Below are 23295 nucleotides of genomic sequence, written 5' to 3'. Positions count from 1 at the left end.
TTCTTTTAAATTCCTGTGTAATTGCCCAGTCACCAAAATATGTAAAATCCATAAAAGCATCCATAGATGCTTTTGTAGCTTGTAATATATTTGTACATACGTGATCTTAAATTACAAAGGTGGCCTTAGGATTGGAGTTGAAGGTTTTATTTACATACCTGTATCCAGAGGGAATCAGTTAAATCCAATAAGCAATAACATTTAGTAATAAGATTTAGTGTTCCTGAAGTTGTGGTAATAGATGGGGGGATGTTTTATCTTGTGGTGGGGAGTACCTGTAACTGAGTTCAGTACTTGTATATTAGTACATGCATATATTCAAAAAATACTGTTGAATTGTTTTAGTATTCCCTGAATGGTAAGTAGTAATGGATCAACCATTGTTTTAGTTTTTTCTAGTATCTATACAGTTCAAACATTCTTTTTATATTTCCCTTGAACTTACAAGCATTCTTTCAACTTTGCTACATGATTCTAATTCTTAATTTAAATAGCACAAATCTTCTAAGATGTACATGGTAGTTTTTAGAGTACTTTGAAAAGTGGGCTGCAGGACTGCAAATATTTTGTTAACAGTATTGGTTCAGCTTTTTCTTAAATAATGTCGTCTTCTGTGGATGACCAAGAGGTAGAAGTATCACAAAAAAGAGCTAAATTTTACTAATTCAGATTGTGAAAATGTATCTTATAAGGCCCTTGGTGGTAAAGCCCAGTTCAAGAATACTAAGAGCAGTGTCTGTAGTACAACTACAGTCTTCATCTCCTTTTTTAAAATTTTAATTTATTTTTTGTTTTACTGGTTTACAGGTTTTACAGCTGCCTCTGAGGTGTAGTAAGGCAATTGAAAACTAGATAGCAGCTGTGTATCCTAGTCCTAGAATGTTAATTGCATCATTGGAACTACACAGTAATGTTTTAGAGAGCAGCCTTTCAGGAATCTTGATGGAGTGAGAATCTTTCTAAGGAGGGAGTCCTGTATGTGTGCTGGTGACCAGATGGGCTTGTAACCAGGGCTTCTTTCATGCCTTGCTCCAAGAAAAAAGTCAGTCCAGCCCTGCAGTGCCCTTTGCCACAAGGTGAGGCTTGGGATCTCCAGTGGTCCATGTCAGAGGATCACCAGGTACAGCTCCATGGAGGTTAATACTCACATATTAACTGCTAAACTTGACCCAACTGAACACCAAATCAGCTGAGTGACAATGTCAGGCATCATAATTGAGCTCTATCTGGTGCACTGCCTGCAGCAAAATGGTATTCTGAAGTGTTTGTTTTAATCCCTTTTATTTTAAGTTTGTGGTCTGTCTATGAGGTTGAATCTTCCTGGCTTTTTATTGAATAGTAGTGTCTTTCTTTTATCAGAGCACTACCTTCAGTGGGCCCTAAAACCTGCTTAGAACAAAGTCTGTGAACTGATGGGTTTATTTTTATGGCAGAAAGGTATACAAAGAAGCATTTGACTCTAATGGGGTTTATTTTTATAGCAGCAAGGTGTACAAGGAGGCATTTGACTAATAGCATACACTGGGAAGGGAACACAGGCATGGCATATTGGGCATCAGTCTTCAGATAAAGGAACTGTTGCTCTTCTTTAGTGTTCATAGGATGTTTTTTTTGTTTTGGTTTGGGTTTTTTTTGGGGTTTTTTGGGGTTTTTTTTTGTCCAGGAAATGACAGTTATTTCCTGCTTAGAGGTTGCCTTATGTGCCATTTGGGTGCTCCCTCAGGAATACTGCTCAACCCAGCTCTTAAACCTACCTATTTGACTTTTGCTGGACTTGGAAAATATGCCGGCAGTTTTTGTTGGGTGATCTGACTTGCAGATCTATTGTTCTTTGCTTTTTTCCCTGCAACTCACTCAGAGCTGAGTGCCAGTAACCAACAGACTGAGGTGGCAGGACCCTGGGTCTCGTGTGCAAGCCTGGCTGCCCAGCTTGTGCAGCACCCCAGGTACAGCCTGTCCTGGGACTGGCACCATGTGCCGAGCACAGTTACTGTCAAAGCAGTGTGCCCAGGTTTGCTGGGATTGGGCTTCCACTGTTCCCTTTTTATGGTACAGCTATAGTCAGAAATCTGAGAGACAAGCCTATTCTGTGGAGCAAGGCTGACTTTTTCAGTGGCAGTTTGGGGTGTTTCCAAATAACAATTTTTCCTGTTTATCGGATGTGGTTTGGATGAGACTAAGAAACTATTGAATGTCCCTGTTAGGCAGTATCTAACTTTTTAATTACAACAGCAAAAAAAAAAAAATTTAATTGAGGGTCTTGAACTGTAGAAATGTCTCCTGGTACTTTATTGAAAGCTTTCTTAATCTCTTGGAAAGAGACTTGAGTGGTGAAACTGAAGGTGGGAAACTAATACTAGGCAAGCTAGCACTCTCCTAGTTGTCAGGAACTGTGAGAAGTGGTGTTGTCCCAAACACAAGTGGAAATGGATTTTTTTTTGTTTTTGTAATTGCAGCTCTTCCAATTCTGTGTGCTGTAGGTGGGGGAACAGATTGTTTAATTTGAACCTACCGACACATTGTAATTGGCACGATGAAAATACATCTTGCATGCTTCAAGCAGTCAAATCAAATCTCATTTTTTTCCACCCTTGAGGGTCTGTATGAGTTGTAAAAGCAGAATAGTGGAAATCTAGTAGATGGCCAGTAAATTATTGGGTTGTGTAATATGACACGTCATAGTTTCTACCTACCAATTAAAAGGATATTGCGAGAATTTTTGATTCTCTCTCAAACTCCTGTATGAAGAGAAATTAAAGGGATGAGCAGTATTTATCTTGGGAAATAGAGAACGTAGAACTGTTTAAGTTAGGTAAAATAATGAATGGATTGGGCCATGTGTAAGATTCTTGTGCTATTCTTGTTTCACAGCATTTGAAGATGGATGATCTGGAATGGTTTTGGAAAACATAAAGTATTTTTATGCAGATAAACTGCATAACCTGTTGTTACAAGGAAAAGATAGGAGCATAGTATCTGTTCTGTAACGTTGTCAAAAACAGTGACTTCTGACTGTTTTAAGTGTAGAAGTTAAGCTGCTCACTTAGAGATCAGGCCAAGCTGTGTAATGTGTGCAGAAGAGCCTGCTTTTGTTTACTTCAGGAATTCTGAGTTTGGTGGTTGTTTTTTGTTTCTTTTAACACTAAATCACTTTCTGGCCCTTCATAAGATTAATTCCAGTTTCTGTGTTTGTGTGTGTATTGATTGAGGTACAGCAGATAAGTAATCAATTACTTGTCAAGGTCTATATCCAACTGATATTTAGTTTGATAAACTAAAGGTTGGTAACAGAGAGGTACATAGAGTTTGGGAATGCCACAAGTAGAGGTAATGAGTCAAGATTTTATTCGGTGAGGAGTGAAACAGCAGGGGTGGACTTGTAGCTTCTTGATTAGTTCTGTATGGAGTCTTTACAGGAGTTGTATCATGAATGTCGTGCTATTAGTTTTCACTAGAAATTTCCAGACGCTCTTGTCTTCTCTGTGGTGATTTTGTTTTTGTTGTTTTTGGCTGAATGTTTGTGTGTTGACTTCAACTGTTGTGACCCGAAGCAGTTGGTGGAGATTGCAGGCAGGTGGTGAGAACCGCAGAGCTGGCATGCAAGCCTTTGGCTTCTGACTCCTGTCAACAATGGTGTGGAATTTCTATATGCCACAAACTTTATTTGTGTATGTAATATGTGGTATTATCTTCTTAAAATATATGCCCTGAGTCTCTTTTGGATCCTTCACCATAGTAATTACAATGTTCCTAATTACACTATATCTACATAATGAGGTAGGCACACTATATTGCATAGTCTTGTGCTCTTACATTTTTCTGGTCAAGCACTCTTTAGCTGTCTTCCATCTTCTTCCTTCCCTTCTCACCTGGTTACATGGCTCCAGGCTTTATAGGCTTTTTAAGGTCATGTGGTTGAGAGAGTCCTGCTGTGGCTTTTGGGCCTTATTTGGTATGATCTTTTGTTACCTTGTCACAGATGCGTTGGTTTATTTTCATACCCTGCAGCAAAGGTGAGTTAGTGTTTCATTCCTACTTGAAGCCTACGACAAGTACAGAGAAGAGGCTATGAAAGTAGTGTTGCAAAACAACAAAGAAAAACACCAAAGGTCTCCATGTAGTTTGATTTACATGTATTACCATATAAATTACATGGGCATGGACTGCTGTATGTGATTTCCCCAGAGAGAATAGGGGATAGTTTTTGAGGGTGCTGGTTATACAGAGGTGCATGTTGTCAGAGAACACTGCTTTTGGCCAAATGACAATGAGGTAGTATGTTCACTGTAGATCTTGGATATTCTTTCATTTTTCTGTTTTAAAAATATTTTCAAAGGTTTTGTGTTCTTTGGTTGTCAAAAATAGCCAAGCACAAAACAGTGGCAATGTCATTTATTGCCATTGGAATCTGAAGAGCTGTAATTTGCCGACTACTTTAGCAGAAACTGAAAAATTTCTTGATTCTTACAAGTAGACTTATCCTGGCTGGAATTTGAAAGCTGCAGTTGAAACCTAATGAAGGTAGAGCAACTTGGATTTGTGCATGGCGACTTTGTACTCCAGCAGTGTGCAGCAACAACCAAGATGCCAATATGCACTTCACAAGACCTTCAAATTACAGATACGTCCATTTTGTCATGAAAACGTGAGTGTTGTGCCACTACATCAATCTGTTTGGTAAAATCTGTCTCTTTAATGGACTTTACTGACTTATGAGCCATTCACTGGTGCACCTGAAATACTCACAGAAGCAGATAAAAGGCAGTGCCAGTTAAGGTGCTTCTGTCTTTCACCAGAGTAATATTCCATGGACAAGTTGAAAGACAATGAAAAGCAGGACATGAATTGCAAAGGTCTGGGTAGCAGCACCTTCTAACAAGATACTGATTTGTTTCAGTTATTTTTTCATTTGCCTATCAACTTTCTTTGAAACAGGATTCTTTCTGCTACAGATCCTTATCCATGTGGAGTTGTGATTACATGGAGTGGAGACTGGGTGGCTGTGTTTAGATGAACTGAGGATGTGAGGCTGTGCATAGGCTGCTGGTGTGGACTGTGGCTCCCCTCCTCTGCTGTGGTTAATACTGTCATGTGCAGCTCGGGTTCCAGAAGAGTGTAGTTGCCTTTGATTTTATTTTATTTAGATTTAAACATAAAATTTGTTTAGTGAGAATAGGAAAATGATGTAATGAGTGTTGGTCCTCAGCCTGTGTTTCAAGGTTGCCTCTGGCTCTTAGTTCCAGAGAATAAGCCTTTCATTTTGAAGAGTGATTTAATCTGAATTTTTCTACAAGAGTCTGTAATAGGAGTGATAGGTCAACTTGTTTGGTTTCCTTTCATGGCTGCCTTGGAAGCAGCAAAAATGTGATAATTGTTGCAGTGGTGCTGTTATAGAATACTGCTGATTAGGGGTAGGTGAAGTGAGGCTCATAAATAATTGCATGGTCTGGTAGTGTCTTCTTGGGAAGTATAAAAAAATAATTAAAATTAAAAAAAAAATAAAAATAAGGGCATTGGTTACAGAAAGACAATTGAAGTTTCCCAAATAGTTCTTTTCTCTTGGCCCAGGATGACAAATACTGCAGCTCTGGTTTCCAGTATAGAGTTTTTAGAATATGTATAGAAATTAAGGAAAAACCCCTAGACTTGGCCCAGAAGGAGCCCCTTGCATTTGACATCTGAAACCAGGAATAAAATGATAGAATTAAGGAGGGATCTAATTTTGTAATTTTGTGTTTGAAGACAAGTATTTTGAAAACAAAAGTTCAGGTGGATAAACAAGTGATAAGAACTCAGTGGGCAGGTAGTTGGCAGTGCATTAGCAGTTCTTCAGTCAGCGGGTTGAAAGGAGATTTTGAGAAAGTGTTTCCTCATATATGGTGATTTTTTTTGCAGGCTTTTTAATAAAATGAAAAAATGTGGCATCTCCCTTGCATTGAGAGATGAGTGTGGTGAGGTTTTAACACCTTTCATGCTTCTGCAGGATATTGACTGACCTTTGGAGATTCTAGAATAACCTGTACCAGATGTATTTCCTAACATTTTTGGTGATTTTAAGCAAAACTGTGATCTCTGCATGTGATAATGGTTCTGTGGAAAACACAACTTTCAAGTACTTTTCCTAAATCATCAGGACATCTCTTTAACCATAAAAAAAAAATACTGATTTTGTAGCTACACATGCTAATAACCTCTGTACTTCTAAAATTGCCGAAACCCCAAAGAATTTTATGTCTGTAGAGAGTCCCTCCATTAAGATACTTGAGGTTCTAGCTTTTGAAATACTGGAAAATTGATGATGGACTTGGCAGCCCTGCTGTCTTAAATTCACAGAGGCTGTGCTAGTTCTGTTTGCAGCTTTTGTCTTGAACAGTAGAAATGCAATGGCATTTATGAAACCTGATTTATTTGTTCTCCTTCCCAAGGGTGTTTGCTTTAATGTGGAATTATCCATTGTCTAAATGCAATTTCAGATTGGAAGTATACTTGCAGCTAGGGTTGCCTCCTAGTGTGAGGTGAGTAATCTATTGTACAGAGGTAATAATCTGCAAGTCTGCTGCCATGAAGAGTCTTAGAGAAGCTGTCAGAACTTAAACATTTAAAATACAAGAGGGCCTGTTCTGAAGGGTAAATTCAGAATTCTCATTTTGCATCTGAGTAAGAATATGAAGATTACGTTTCATCACTATGTAACTGACTCTCTTTTATGCTTGTTTATTAACAGAGCCAGCAGTTTTGCAATACTATAAAACACCCAGTTCTAGATTGTAACTTTATGTAGATGATGATAATCAGTTCATCCTCCTGTCTTAATTTAAATCTTGGAATTGTTCTTTAAGCTTGTTCAAGTAAAGTGATGAAGCTGAACCAGGAACATCAAGATACTTTGCTGCTTTCTGGTAGCCTACTGTAAAGCAGTCTTGGGTTTTGAGTAGAGAAGCCTGTGCTGTGTGAGCTGATGGGAATCAAGTTTCAGGCTTCATCCCATCAGTGCTGTTCCTCTCATGCTCCTCTCCCCCCACCGTCCCCCTCCTTTTCTTTGTGGACTTGGCAAGTAATGCTGCGTGTTACTGCTACATGCGGGCTGATAACCATTCAGGAGGGTTTTGTGTGCTGGCTGGCTAGCCTGCTGTTCTCTCTTGTCTCCTCCAAGGCTCTACAAATGGTTTTTGAGACCTTGTCAAGCCCCATAATAGCACATTTGGGATTACAGCCATAGCTTTATTCATAGTCACAATTTTTTGTTTGGCTACTTGTGAATGAATTACTAACTTCTATGTATTCAGGCTTCCCATTTGGGAGATAACTGCTTGAATTTGGAAATAACTAGATGATCTTTAAGGTCCCTTCCAGCCCAAACCGTTCTGTGATTTTCTGAATAAATATATTGAATTGTGTACAGAAGTATATGAAGTCCTTAGTACCTTATATATAAAGGTGCTGGGTAGACCATTTAATATCTGCCTTTCTTTTTTTTTCTTTTTTTTAATGGAGAATTGTACTGATGTTGCCCTATTGCACAAATTTTTTTTGCATATCCTAGTGAAAGACTGACTTAATCATAGTAATATTTGGATGCCAAAGAGTGCTTATAAAATTATATCTATGAAGATACTGCTGTTCAAAAAACAGTTTCTATTCAACAGCATCGTAACAACCTTGAGTGTTAAGTAGTAGTATAGCAAAGCATATTGTGCAGTCAGTTTAGAATTTGCAGAAAAAGAACTGTATAAGCCATGATTAAAGCTGCAAATATTTTTTAAAGGACAAAATGTTCGAGAGAACATAATGATTTTCTTAACTACAGATGCTAGCCTAAACATCAAAAATTAAAATTATCCTTGAAAAAATGCACGTTTTGTGAACAGGCAAGAACACAACTAAAGGTCACTGAAACAATCTGCCTGTTTTTCTGGGAAAGCTCTGCTGTGTGCTTGTAACACCTTGCCTACAAGATGTTGACATTTGAATAAAGGACACTTGAGAGTTGCTCTGAAAATGAAGACTCAATTCATTACTGTCTGTGTGAAAAATAAGTGCAGCTGAGAACTTGAAACACAAAAGGATCTGAATTGGAGAAAACTCTTGATTCCACTTGGTGTTTCTGGCCAAGATACATTTTCTGTGAGAGGCATAGCCTTTCCCCCTGAGTGGGGAGCCTTAACTGCAGATGTACTTCCAATTACAGTTTGCGTTCAGATAACTGGATAATCCCACAATGAAGCCTAAGAGACTCAGGTTTCATCAACTGTGATTTCTCACAGAACTTCTGTGCAAGGTATGGAGCTTAATCAAAGCAACTGGAGCAAGCTTTACATGGGGGCACTTGAAGATAGCAAAGCAGCAAACTTGTCCCTGACTGTAATTTGAATCTTATCTAACGTTTTCTACTTGAACAGCTTGGCTTTCAAAATCTCTCCTTTCTTTTTGGGTGAACATCAATCCTATTTAAGCAGGGTGGAACAAAACAACCTCTTGCAAGCAAATGTGCTAACAGGGCCATTCAATGTTGTTAGTTCCATTTTATAAAAGCCCAACTGGAGGCTTATGTGACTCTGCCAGATGAGTGTCAGATACCAAAAGGCGTTAAAAAAAGACCAGCTATTGCAACACAGAAAGTTCTGTGGGTAGAATGTAAGGGTGGGGGAACAATATCATTAGGACTGCATTTACATCTGCCTGACTTGTTTGCCTGTGCTGTGTTGGATCAGCAGGCTACAAAACAGAGAATACAGCAATGAGTGGCCTGTTAGCCGCTTTTAGTTTAGGTGGGTGCTTTTGGTCAGGTAGGAATGCCAAGACAAAACTTCCTTAGTGAAACAGTCGGCATGGACAGAGGGGGAATCAACTTGGGACCTGGCCAGTAAGGTGAAAGAGGAGATTCAAACTGATAGTACTGAGGGCTGTCTGACAAACGTGGGTTGTTCTTTGCTCCTGGTGCATGCTGAATCTATACAGGGTTAAAAAAAAGTCTGCTTGAAGTACCACTTGAATAAAAAGGAAAATATGAGGGGTACTGATGGGAGATGGCCTCTCAAAGCTAAAAGAGAGCCAAGGCGGTGAAATGTTGCAAACTGCCTGGGAACAGTGTTTGAAGCTTTGCTGGGCTCTCGGTGAGTGAAGGTGAATACGTACTCTAAACCCATCAATTAAAAAGTATGACATGCTGAAATAGTAGAATAAAGGAAGCTCTTGGGAGTGAGGATGTGTTCTTTGAAAAATTACATCTTCTGTGAAGGATGAATAAAGAAATATGAGCTAAGTGAATGTAGACATTATGAAATAACTTAAGGGATTGGCAGTGAAGACAGTGATTGAGGGATCTGTCTCAAATTTAGGTGTTCATGAAGTGAAGAGCAGTCAGTTGTCAAGGTAAGATATCTTTGCACATTGGAAGGGGCAAATTTCTAACCATAAAGCATAACCTTGTGCTTTAAATTGTCCCAGTTATGAAGGACTGGAAAGGGGCAGTGGTGAGAATAGTTTTTAAAAGGACTTTCTGGAAAATTGCGAATTACTGATTGGTAGGGTGAACCAGAAGCAAAGATAGTAGACCCATGATAGGTGCTGGGATGAAGAGAAAATAGACTAGAAAAACACATTCAGTACTTAATAGGTCTATTAAAATCCATCAATGGAAGATGTAATCTTAACCATATTTCCAAAAAGCTTTCCATTAAGTTTCCTACCAGAAGCTAAAGCTGAATTTAGAGATGGCCTTTCTCTGGATGGAGAAGTTAAGAGATGTGACATAATGGTGAGTGGTATCTCTCTGGAATCTGTGCTGCTCAGAAGTTTTGTTTGGAAATCACTTGTCATAAATAACTGGGGAGAAGCTTTGCTGATAGTGTTACTCTAGTGAAGGCAAAGACTGTTCTTGAGGGCTTTACCCTGAGTATCACATTCTTCCAATAACACATTGTACTTGATGTGGAGCTATTCATTTGGGAAAATGGTTCTTTCTTTACACCCACACAAGCTGATTGTTATTTAATGAAACAATTGTGAAGTTTATAATGGCACTTTATTGAAAGTGCCAGTTCAATGGAAGCAATTGCTAAAAAGCAGAATCACAGAACTTACTAGCAATGGAGTGGAGCATAAATCACGGTGCCATTGTTGCTGTAAGTCTTATTTTCAGTATGGTATGTGCTTCTCATTCCTTCATCATAGAATCAACAACAATACTCAGGAATGTGGGGCAGTGTCTGTGTGAAAACTTCAGTCATTCCCATGGACAGGGACTCTTCTGTCTGTGAGAGCAAGGGACAGGCAAAGTCTCTAAAATCATGAGTGTCCTTGAGAAGATAAGAAACAGTTGTTCAGTGACTGGATACATTTTTGAAACAGAATTCCATTAAGGGCAAATAAATAAGCAAATACCTGTGGACTTGTAGCTCCTGCAGTACTAAGTTTGTGACTCTTAGGCAAAGTTGTGTCATTAAAGACATTAAAGGGAAGTTTTCTTTACAGCAACAACTATGTTGGTTCTTCCATGTAAACCAAATAATGTCATAGATTTGACTACTGAAGTAAAATGGAACAAAAATAGAAGTTACCCAATTAAATTATGGTTTTCTGAAGTGTAGCCTTGTGGGCTTTAGTCCAGTTTGTTATGGATGCTTTGAAATGCTGTACTCTCTTTATGCAGCTTCTAGTTTCTGAAGTGTTACAAATACTGAAGTGTCTTAAGAGCAATCTGAGAAGAGAAGGAAAGTGCAGATTAATTATGGCAATCTTTTCCTTTAGAGATAATTTGTGTAGACACTTGTTTTGTTTCCTATGAAAGTACTGGTAAGACTGCCATGACCTTTAGTAAAGCACCATGGAGCTTTGAGTCTGGGGCAGAGGTCTACTTCCTATCAGCTCATCTCATAGGAATCATCTTTTTAGTTGGGTTTAAAACCTAGGTTTTAGGCTGGCTGTCAAATTACAGTTCTGTGTATTAAGAGACGAAAGGATAATCAAATCCCAGGGATTCTCTCCTCTGGTAATTTAGTGCTGGAGCTAATTGCAGGGCTAGGGGCAAGATTAGCCTCTTGGGGGTGGATATTTTTGGGCTTTTTTTTTTTTGTTTGTTTGTTTATTGAATTATGAACAGCCATACTTCCTTTACCACAACTGCAAAGAAGGGTGTGAAGTGAGTGGTATCTTACTACTTCTCCTCCATCTCCATCTTTCTACTCATTCCTTTGCTGTCTTTTGCTCTTACCACGTAGTTTATTAATGTTGGTTTTGATACTTGTCATACCCTGCTGTAAACTGACAGAATTAGTTAACTCATGTTACTTTACTTAATTAACATTAGTTAACTTCTTTTTTTGAAGTAGATAACTCTTAGGAAAATGCAGAATGTGTCATAAGAGTGTGGCACAGAGCAGAGCTGGCATAAAGGGGGGGGATTTTTTGGCTGGGAGCAGCAAGGCATAGATGTTGAGAGAAGACTTTCCTTTTGACAACAACAAATTCTTAGATCAGAAGAACCATATGTACAGTGCATCATTGAATTTACTTGGTTGCTTTGAACTTCCTGCCAAACTACATGTTGTGGCAAAAAGTTGTTAATTAAAAAAAAAAAAAATCTAAGAACAAAAGGAAAAAAGTGAATCAGTAATTGCCATTCACCACATCAGCCATCTCAGAAGCCCTTGTGTTTATTGGCTTGCTGTTGATGGTTTTTCCTCCAGCTTTGGAAATTACTTTTTCTTTACCTGCTAAAAGCTCTGATTATTGCAGGATTTATTTTGAAGTAGAAAATATTCTCAGCATGAGCCTTGCTATCTGATAAAAATAATCATGCTGTTCTGGCCCAGCAATCTTGCCATGTCCTCCTAAGGATTTTGGGAATAGAAAAAATACTGATGCCTTAGCTAGATCTTTAATAAATTCAGTTCTGTTAATATATTGTCCTCTGCACTATTTCTTTGTGTTAGCATTGTGGTGAGTAATAAGGGCTTTTATTTTCACATGACATCTTGTAAAATTAGATCAGAGTCCATGAAACCAGCCTCAGTGAAAAACTGTGCACTTTATATGCTTCTGTCATTTTGTAAAGGTTTTTCTTTTTGCTTTTTAAAATCATATACTGTCTGAAAATTGCATATTAAAGTGTTAACAAGACTCAGTCGTTCTGAAGCATTACTTTTCTTTTAGGATAAGCTGTATGGGGAAGGGCATCAGTGGGCTAATGGCAACAATGGAAAGCACAAACTGTTTTTTCCCCTGCTTTTGCATGTACTGGTTTTTGCCTCTGCTTTTTCTGTGCATCATGGACATGTCTTCAAAAGGGGAAAAAACCCACCCTTACCATGCAAATTTATTGAAATGCTGCCTTAGACTTCTAACTTGTTTCTTCTGCGAGATTTAGTGTTTACATTTTTAATATGATCTTTCTGCTAGACCCTAAGTTAAATTTTTAATTCATCTAGAATTTACCAACAAACTTGCAAGATCTTCACTACCTACATTAAGACATATAGTTTTGATCACCATTTGTTGTTTTTTTTGGGGGTTTTTTGGGTTTTTTTTGTTTTGTTTTGTTGGTTGGTTGTTTCGAGGGTCTTTTTGTTTGTTTTTAACATGCTTCCATGCATTTTTAGCATTCTTCCATGCATTTTTATTAATTTTTTTTTGTGTATGTCACATTTGAAGTTGAAGAAGTAAATAACATTTATTTCTGTAGAAATAGGGAAGCAGTCTGAAATCTCCCCTTTGGGAGTGAGCACTCTTGAGAGTGTGTGACACTGTAAAGAGGTCCTGATGCTGGACATCTGTATTAGATGGGTAGAAGATGCTGCTTTTAGTGGCAAGGACAAATATGTAAGAAGTCACACTTCATCATGAACTGCATTTTTTCTTATCTACAGATTAGCTGATACCAGCTGCACTTTATTCCTGTTTCTTCCTGGAAATGTTCCTTTATTCTCATGTTTTCTTTGCAGGTAACTTTGTAGAGGAGGGAAGAGTTGTAAACTACTCTTAGTAACTGAAATGCTTAAAAAATTGTTCAGAGTTACAGATTTTTTGACTGGATTGTATTATTCATAATCCTTTCTCATATATTAATACATAAGAGGCTTTCATGACAAAATCTGGGATTTTATCTCATTTTTGGCAGATTTCTTCCTTGAAAGGAACAAGCTAGAATTTATGATGGGATAAACTTTAAGCTGGTTGTAAATACATTTAAATACTCTCAGCTTGAATAAATCTGAACTTTTAAAAATAGTCGTGCTTTGGTTGGGTTAGCACACAGTTTATAATAGAGAAGATAATGTTAACCTATTTCCTATAAGTTTAATGGATGTTAATTTTCAAGATGTTTTAAAGTTCAGTCAAATGAAAAAGCAGTAATTTGAGCTAATGTTTATCCTCTGATGTGGTTTGGTCCAACTTATTTTTGCCAGTTTAACTGAAATGTACTCACATGACAGAACCCATGAGTGGCCCTTGTAAAATTAAGTATTTGTAGAATAATCAATTTTTGGAAATTTGTATTCATAATGTGCATCAGTAGAAGTAAAATAACTTTGAAGTCCTTCTTAAACCTTTATAAGAGAAGAACATAATTTTAGTTCATACTGTTTCTGTATTTTGAAAAATATGCGGCTTTAGCTATGGTGTGTTTTTCCAGTGATCATAATTACTTCTGCAGGGGGTGTTGTTGCACTTAGCTGTGGCCTCCTGGCAAATTTAGATGTACTGCATCCAGCTGATGGGGAAATACAGTACTGGTTAGAAGATAACCAGTAGATAACTAACTTCATCTTAAATATGGACAGGAACTGCTGTACTTCTGCTATGTCTAGTTTTTGATTTTAGATAATTCTGGGGTTCATCTGAGCTCTCAGCAGGCCACTTCACCATACTAATGGGGCAGAAAGCATAGCAGAGAAAAAATTGGAAATACTTTCTGAACAAGCCCTGAACAAGCTCATCTCCATAAGAAAATGAGTGCCCGGTCTCTAACACAAAGGAGAGTGTGTGGATGAGGATGGGGTTGTTTCAGCAGCAGACAATTGACTCAAAGCAAGCCATTGTGCAACACATCTTGGTATTTCTCAGTTTTTTTGTCAACATAATTTGAAAACATTTTGATATATGAAAACCAGAAGATTTTGTAAAAAGGAAATTACAAGAAGACAAAGCAGTTATCATTGCATCATTGTTAGCTCAGATATTTTTGAGAGAATGATTTATAAGATTTTATTCTTTATTTTAGGATTACCTGAAGGTACAGGGTCTGTGATGAGATTTACTGTGTGTGCTAATTGGTTCAACAAAAGTTTTGACTTAAGTGTGTTTCTGGGAAGTCAGGTGCTTATAGTGTGACTTCTCAGCTGTTGTACCCAGTAGCTACTATCCATCTTTTTCTATACAATTTATTTTCTGCTGATGCACATAATTTTTGCTATTTGACTGTTACCTTCTATCCTCACAAAACTGTTATATCTCATTCTGCAGAGTTATATCTACTCAGCATTGTGCATTGAAGTGTATGCAGTGATAACTGCTGGGTTCCATACATTTAAATGTTTTTACAGTTTGAAACTTTTTTCTCATTCTCAGCTGTTGTGACGATAGCCCTTAGTAAATTTAAATTTTACTTCATTCTTCAGTTATGAAGGCAGTTTATGTGCTTGTCAAAGATTAACATCAGCAGCTCAGTTCCATGCAGCCACTTGCTCTTCAGGCTCTCTCATTTGGCTCTGCTTGTGTGATGAGATCATGTCACAAGCTGTGCTAAGATCAAGGTAACGTCCAGTGCTTTTTCAGCTATCCATAGAACTGTTCCTCTCATTGCATGGAACACTCAGGTTGAAGAGGCACAATTTATCCTCAGAAAATCCTTCCTATTTATTCGCAGTCATTTATTTTCCTTTGTGGCCTGAAAATAGCTTCCGAGGAGGGTTTGCTGCATAACCTTTTCATGGGCTGAGATTAGGCTGGTTTGCCTATAATATCACTGAACCTTTTTGCCCTTCTCAGAGAGGGTCCCGATATTTGCCCTTTTCTAATCATCAGGAATCTGCCACTGTGCACTGTGACCTTTTGCAGATGACAGAGTGGCTTTGCAGTGACATTTGCCAGTGCTGTTAAGCACCCTTGAATGTAGCCCACCTGGTCACATGATCTTGAGTTTGACTTCATCCCTAATTTGGTTTTGTTGACATCGTCCCTAATTTGGTTTTCCTCTATTTTCACCAGGACTGTGCCACTAGTGTTGGGAATGTGTAGTTGTGAAAGTGTACTGTGATGTGAAAAGCAATGTCAATAAGGCACTGAGGACCTGAGCCTCTTATGTCCTTTGCCTCTTGGTTCTCCAGCATACTGGGTTGGTAGTTAATAGGTACAAAATGCAAAATAAATAGAACTCCTCATGTAAATAATTTATTCTGGCAAGGTTATTTGGCATTAATGTGGTGTTGGAAGAAACAGGTAATTTTATTTTCACAAATTGTCATTTGATTGGGTACCAGGTCTGCCCTCATTTTACTGCATGTTCAAGAAAATCTTCTCTTTCTATGATGTGTATTTAAATGTTTGCTGTGATGGGCATTTAGTATAGATGTATTAAATCTTTGTTTCAAAAACTGTATTTGTGCATTTATATGCTTTCCAAGAACTAAATTACTACTTCGTGTAGATTTCATTGGATCTCTTGTACGACTAGGGTGATTTAAATTTATTTAAAAACAAAACTAAAAATTACCACTGCTGTGACTTGGGTGAAGAGGCAGGGGATGATGCCACAGAACTAAATGCCAAGACTCTTAAATGTTGCGCTTTGCTGTTGTGCTTGATTTTCATAATTTAACATGTAGAAAAAATCCCGCAAGTGTTTGATTAGTAGGCTTATCATCTTTCATTATCAGGATTTATTTATTTGTTAGGGGATAAGAGGCATAAACATTTAAGAGATTCCTTAGAGTTTGCTGTAGAAGAGATACTGCATTTACAGTTACATTGGTAGTTGAAAACTTCAGTGCCTGTTTCCCTCAAATGTTTAACTGCAGTCAAATTTTACATCTCCTTCTTTATAGACAGAACTGTTCCTATATTGTGACCAGTTAATTTTGAATTTGAGGTTTTAAACTGTAATGTAAATTTAGAGTAATCATCACTGATTTAAAGATTTTGGTATTTTATTCTGCTATATTTATTAGTCAGATGAATTTTGAACTGTTTTGATGATCCAAATAAAAGCTATGTTGTAGTGTTGTGTCTATACATTTCTACAAAGTTTTTGGTATGTGAGATAAATAAAATTGGGTATTTCAAAATCTGCCTTTTATGTGATAGGCCTCCTTTCTTTTGCTTATGTGGAAATGTTTTTTAGGTTCCCTTCCACCCTGAAATATTTCTTACGATGCTGTTGTACTTCCAAATTCAGTAGAAAATAAAAAACTACAGTGCTTAGAAGAAGCATTATAATAAAAACTTGTGTTCTACAAGATGGCAATTTTTTTGGTTTACTTTATTCAACCTGTAAGAGCAACGCCTTTAATACTTTTTAATGGCAATTTAGTAGGTGTTTTCTTTGTTGCTGTCATTAAAATCTGCTGGAAGCGGTATTTTTTCAAGTTTGTGCCCGATGTTAGTGTTGTCCCTCTGAGGATTTTTCACAAGGTTATGTAGTTTGCTCATGACTACAATAAGTGCTGCTGTTGTCAGCAGCAGTGTACAACGTGAGTTTTCTTATTCTTGCTGCACCACAGGGTTCAAGATACCAGTCTGCTCAAGTGCAGGAAAGTAAGAATAAATTAGTATGAAAATGAGTTTGCAGATTGACCAGCTTTTCTGGTAGATGGATGAGATACTGAAGTTACTTAATGTTTAATTCCAGGCAGCAGGGAAAGAGAACAGATTTTCCCAACATGAACTCTCTGTTAGAAGGAAGAAATTTAGTTGAATTGAGTCTCACTGTGGCCTTAAAATTTGCAGCCTGCAAAGTGACCCATTTTGTTACTCACGGTTGGCTGTGGAAGATGTTTATAAACAGGTCTTTTCCCCCCTTTTTTTTCCTTTTTACTTACTGCTTTTTTTTTTTTATTTGTCTTTGAATGTCTCTTCAAACATCCCTCTTTCTTCAGAGAAGGAAGTTGCCCATATCCAAAATCAGGGAGGAGCCTTAGGCTGCATTGTGATTCTAAATAGACTATTGGCAAAATATAGTCTCAAGTTTTGTAAAATAAGCTTGGTCATTGTGTTTGGCCCTCCCACTCCCTTTAAAAAGTATTCCCCCAATTCCCAAAGAATTACATTAGGTTTTGCAATGAAAATATCACTTGACTTAAAGGTAAAAGTATATTCCTATTCCTGTAAATGGAAAAGCTGGTATTTGTGGTGTAGTGGGGTAATCATGCTGTTTTAGCAGCCTGAGCATAGAACACGTTAGGAATGGGGTAGGAATTGGTTTATTACTTTATATCTCAACGGTGCCAGCACTATTCAGAGAATTTAAGTCCTGAAAGTCTTTGGTTGTTTTTTTTTTGGTTTTTTTTTGTTTGGCTCATTATGGAGGAGAGTCTAGCATGGAGCTAAAAAATGTGCTTTATCCCTAAACTTATTTTCCTTCTTTTTGCTGTGCTTATATTTCTTCTAGACTGTGTGGGTAGGCTGAGGATCCAGCAGAGGCCACTTGGTCTGAGTTCTCACATGCAGCACCTGGACAGAGCAAAGCAAGGGAACAGTTCATTCCCCTCAGCCCTGGGTCACTGTAAGGGCAGAGCAAGATTGGCTTTAATGTGAGAAGATTAATTTTCAGAAACTTCACCCATTGCTTTGAGGACACCAAATGCTGTGTTTTTTAAGCCACCCTGTCGAATATCAGTATTAAAGCCCTGATTGTGAAAGAGTTAACATACACAGCTGAAAGAGTGTTCTTCCAATTTTGATCTAGGAAACAGCTGAGGGTTTTTTTCCCCTAAAACTTCCAGAGAAGGTCTGCCATCTGGTACGGAAAATTTTAGTCCAGATTTAATTTGGCAAAAATTTGATCAATTAAAAATAATTCTACCATCTTAAATGTATGGCAAGCTTTATTGTAGACAGTGCTACCAGAAGTGTTTGTAGTATCACCAGATTTATAGTAGTACCTCGTGTTACAACTGACATGTCCTTCAAATACCTTGATATCTAAATAGATAAGCAACAGGGCAATGAGAAGAACCTTCAGGCTGACCTATTATTGTTCCCTGTTCTGTCAGTGGTAATGCACATAACAGTAACAGCTGTGTTGTAGCGCTTCTCTTGAAGTAGAGATCTCTCCAAACACCTCAAAACCAAGTAGGTGAGCATGTAGGGTGATAAGAATAACCTGTAGTCCAATTTGTTTTGCTTCGTATTTCTATTGAGTTCCAGTTGGATAGCCAACCAATGCTAGCTAAGGCAGATAAAGGATAAAACAATTTCACCTGAGAAAATTCCCCTTTTTTTCTATCAGCAGCATTGAAAATCTCTTTGCTGTTAAGCAGCTTGGGGTTGTGCTTAGAAGCAGCTCATGGAGTGTTCCATAACTTCCTTATCCACCATGGGTTTGTGTTAATTTGATCTTAAAATCAAATTATCAAAGATCATCAAAAGATCAAGTTGTGTAATTTGATCTTGAATATGTTTATGCTTTTGATCCCTGTAATATTCTTACATCATGAGTTGCACAGTTCAATTATGTGCTTAGAATCAAAATGGTTTCTTGGTTTTGGGCTTCATGCAACTTGTTTTTTTCTGAGCATAGAGGTGTGTACTCTGGGCGATGGTGTAACATCTTGTTTTGACCCCATAAGAGTTTGTGCTCAGTGTTGTCTCTTACAGGCTGGCAAGTTTTATGGTTTTATCACATGGAAACTTCTTAATGCCTTTCATCACTGCCTTCTCTATTCTTTTTTTCCTTTTTTGTGTGAAAAAAGTGCTGTATATTTTCTTGTCTTTTATCTTGCCTGCATCCATGTAATTGGCCCCTTACTGAAATCTTCTCTTATTCCCTTCCTATTTGTTCTTTCTCCTCATTATCTGTGTTCAGATTTTGTCCATTAGTTTCCCACTTTTTTCTGTCTTGCCTACGTGGTGATAAATAATGGAATGAAGAAATTCAAAGTTTTACAAAGAGTGGGAGCTGGAAGAAAAAAGTGCATTTATTCCCAATCCTTAACTATAGCTTAGTTTTTATTTGCCTTAAGGATGGTTGAATTTAAATTTTTTTTTTTTTTTAGAGTGACTCTTCACAGCTGTGGAAGCTGGATTCATTAAAAATGAATAAGACATCTTACATAACCTAGAGGTTTGAGGCTATACAAGTGCCCCAAATATTGAAGGCAATACTGTTAAGTGTCATGCCCCCCCCCAGGAGTACTGTGGATGCCTGCCCACAAGTGGGAAGGACAAGCACTCCATCTCTTTAAAAGCTTTGAGTCTCTGAGCCTGAGAATAACCTAGAGTTCACTATGTTCTTTTGCTGCAGTGTATCTGTTCCTGATTTTGCTTCTGGTAGCTGGAGTTACTAACAGGCTTGCACTTTAAATAAATGACTCTAAGGTACATACTGATTGAAGTACAGGGAGGTCACAGTATTGCTTGTGTTATGTATGTTTGAAGCTGAGCAAACTCCATAGACTCAAACCATCAAATGGTTTGGATTGGAAGGGGCCTTCAGGGTCATCCAGGTTCTAGCTCCCCTTTTAGGGACAGGGACATCTTCCACTGGAATCTACTTCTGGATTCTTCAGATATCTGGTGGATTTTTATTTTATTAATCTTGGTACTTTTGTTACCTTGGTAAGAACAAAAGTTTAAGTGGAGTTTGGTACCTAGGGGCAAGAAAAGATGTGTTAATGTGGCATTAGTTCTAGGCTGCTCAACAGTTGATTAAAATATGAGTGAGACTTACTGTGTCCTAGAGAAACATGTTTATGTGAGATAAAGATCTAACTAGATTTATTTCTAGTATGTGCTAATTGTTTGCTTTGTTTTCTTTTTAATGAATTAAGAAATGGAGCAAGTGTTTCTCATTTTAAATAATCTCAATGTAATGAGAGCAGACTTGTATTTTAACTTTATCAAGGTGGTGTGGTTAACTTGTGGTTTAGCTGGATATCCAGATATTTAACTAGTAAAGAATGAAAAGAAAATAATTTGCATAATTTGTATTAATTAGAAACTGATCTCTGAATGGTACTGAAGAGCTCACTTTGAATTCATGGTACAACTTAAAAAAAAATAAACGAAACTTTTTTTTTTCTCTCCACAGAAAAGATGATAAAGATTACGCTTTAAAGCAGATAGAAGGTACTGGAATTTCCATGTCTGCATGCAGAGAAATAGCAGTAAGTGACAGTTCTTTCTACTAGCAAACACACTTACTAAAAGTATTCATTTGCATGCATGCTGGGTTTTGTCTGCTTATTCTACTATGTATTATTCTACTATGGGTGCTATATTTTTATCATTGGGGTATAAAGTAAGTACAAACATGTAAGATTTTATGTACCTGTTACATTTGCTGTCTAAAATTGACAGTGTTTTTAAGTTGAAATTCACTGCCTGCCTCAGGGCAGGTTATATTTAAACACATTAGTTTAAAAACGTGATTGGCTTTAGTGACTTAAATTACACATTTGGTCTGACTTTTAATATTGTTCTTCAGTTCTTTCCCTAAATAAATTAGTTCTTACTGGTTTACAATGATTAAAACATTTAAACAAATATAAGTGAAGATTACAAACTAGACTGAGACTTGTTGCCTTGAAGGCTGTAATGCAGCCATGAATGCTATTCAAAACTTTTCTTCAGTTTTTCAGGTTTATGTTTGTATATTTCATATTGTTAGAAACTGATGAATAATGTAGTCTAGTTACAGTTTGTGTGAAGCTTGTGAAGAAAAGGTGGAAAAACCAGTATTGTGAATCTTACTTGTTGTATGTTCTTATGTTTTACTGCTGCTTGGGTTTGTTGTTCTTTAAACGTTTCAAATCAAATTACTTACTAAAAGGAAATGCACATAATTTAAGGGTGTGTGTGGGAAGGGAATAGTTTATTTTCAGTCCATATTCCTTGAGTGTGTAAAACTTGGCCCTAAATTTCATTTTCATTGACTGAAGTGAGTACTAGGCTTTCCCACTTAGTCAAATTCTGGTTGACTTAGTGATATCAAAAGCATTAACTGTTGAACTGAGATGAAAAAGAAGCACAAAGAATATTCTTTAGGAGATGTTCTTTTTGGCCGATGGTGAAAGCTGAGCCCTCTGCTATTGTAGACATCCACTCTGAACTAAAGGAGCAGAAAATAGGGTCTTAAATTTTGTTACTTCCAACTACTTGGGCACCAGTTTTCCAAATATTGTGACTCAGGCTGAATGCTTTTAGGAAATGTCAGCTATCATTTCAGAGTGATTTGGGATAAGTTGTTGTCCTTCTGCAGTGATTTACCCAAGACGATTTGAAGAGTTTGTTCTGCTTGAACTTGGCAGGAGAAGCCTGGCTGGTGTTAGGTGTTAGCACCTGGCTGGTGCTCTGTGTATGACTCTAACTCGATTTCTGTGCGTTCTGAGAATCATTAATGTGGCTGACAGGCAGGAAGGATTTGGCCTCATTCCTCTTGGGCAGCAAGGTCCCCAGCATTGATGGAAAAGGAATGAGCAGCAGAGGTGCTCTCTGCTCTGAGCTGCTGCAGCATGTGCCTTTGGAAGAGAGCAGCAGTACAACTCGGGGCCCAAGTAGGACAGGGTTGGTGAGGGAAGGAGGAAGCACAGTGCAAATAGCAAAGATGCCAAGAAAGCAGGTATTGAGAACCAGGAGGGTGTGGAGCCCATTAGCAGGTAATAGGGACAGAAAGAGAAACCTGAAGCAGTATTTCTTGAGCTATAATTGATTTTGCTTCTGGTTATCCTTCTGGGCTTGTGACTTCTACTGCTGTGGTTGAATTTTCCTGCAGTTGAATTAATAATTCACCATGCACGTCTGGGTTTGAATTTGTTTCTTGCCATTCTTTTGATGTTGCTGTTTGAAGTGAGCATGAGAATTTTTTCCCCCAAAGTGGTGTTATTTATTTTAATTCTGTTAAATAGATTTTTTCCACTCTTCTATCAACTAATCTTGTAAAAGGACCAAAATTAACCTCCTATGGTAATGAATCAAATGGATGATAATAATCATACTTTTTATATTGATGATGTGAGTATATGTAGCATTTATGAGAATGCTACTGAGTTAACCAGCAGTATTGTGCCTGTCATCTGTAATATAACTAATAAATTAATTGTTGTTGTACTTTAGAAGTCAAGACTGCATGCCAGGCTTTGTTACAGTGTGTTCTGGACTACCCAAGTTAATGCATTTGAAGAGTGTGGTGATGTTAAGAGGAACTAGGATGATTTGGTTTGCATATGAGCTGTATCCATTTCAGGCTCTCTGGAGAGCTGAGGCTTGTATGTTCTACTCTGTGATAATCTGGGAAGAATGTAGTTTGATATAAATCCCAGTGAAACTATTGCTTTCACAGCTCTGCCATGGCTTTTTTCTTATGATGAGTAACTTCAGTTTTGGAGTATTGAGTAGCTTTTATATTTAAAAATCCCTATAACCTACTCTTTTAAGACATCCGCTTGATGCAGACCCCTGAGTTGGAGAACAGTGTAAGAAAAATAAAGTAGCTATTGAAATTCATCAGTTACAGAGAAAGGTTTGAATGAGGTTAGAGACCTGATTTCAGATGGTTGGATCAGTTAAGGGATCAGCTCAGTCTGTAAATCTGAATAAGTGATTTGTTTGGGTTTTTTTTTTCTTCAATTGTTTGAACTTCAATTTTCTTCAACCATTTGTTTGCTTGGTGGAATTAACAGTTATTGTGCTAATTAAATCAATATGAAGCATTGGTGGAATTAACAGTTACTGTGCTAATTAAATCAATATGTTTCATATCAGACTAGATGGAGAGTTGTATTTTTCCTTTTCTTTGCCCCATTCATCTACCATGGTAAACATTTGTAAATCCTGCCTCTTTTGGAATCTTAACTGAATGTCTGGCTGCTCATATCTTGTTCCCTGCAGATTTGTGCACTGCCTGCGATGCTAGTTATCTGTTTTGTGATCTGCAATTTGACTTCTGAGGATTTAAGCAGGCACTAAAAACTGCATGTTCAGCATGCCAAGAGTTGAATTTGTGGTAGATGGGAGAGCAGAGAATGGTGAAAAGATTTATATAAAAATATGCAGAATGTACAAGCCCAAATGATTGATTCCCCGCCTTCTGATTTAATCACATGGAAGAAAGTCATTAAAATCTATCTACCTGGAATAGTA

General features: G+C 37.5%; 1 protein-coding gene across 5 annotated transcripts in view; it reads left to right on the top strand.

Annotated features, from left to right (window-relative positions):
- The window catches only part of CDK8 (cyclin dependent kinase 8), a 71034-nt gene that overhangs the window by 2133 nt on the left and 45606 nt on the right, over nt 1-23295 (top strand). For all 5 annotated transcript variants that reach the window (XM_079317231.1, XM_079317229.1, XM_079317232.1 and 2 more), the window contains exon 2: nt 20246-20321. In XM_079317231.1, coding sequence (XP_079173357.1) covers nt 20246-20321 — 76 coding nt within the window. The remainder of the gene's footprint in view (nt 1-20245; nt 20322-23295) is intronic.

The sequence above is a fragment of the Erithacus rubecula genome, assembly GCF_903797595.1.
Source record: "Erithacus rubecula genome assembly, chromosome: 1".
Taxonomy (NCBI): Eukaryota; Metazoa; Chordata; class Aves; order Passeriformes; family Muscicapidae; genus Erithacus; species Erithacus rubecula.
Note: the sequence above shows the minus strand (reverse complement) of the source record. Positions and strands in the feature narration are given on the sequence as shown.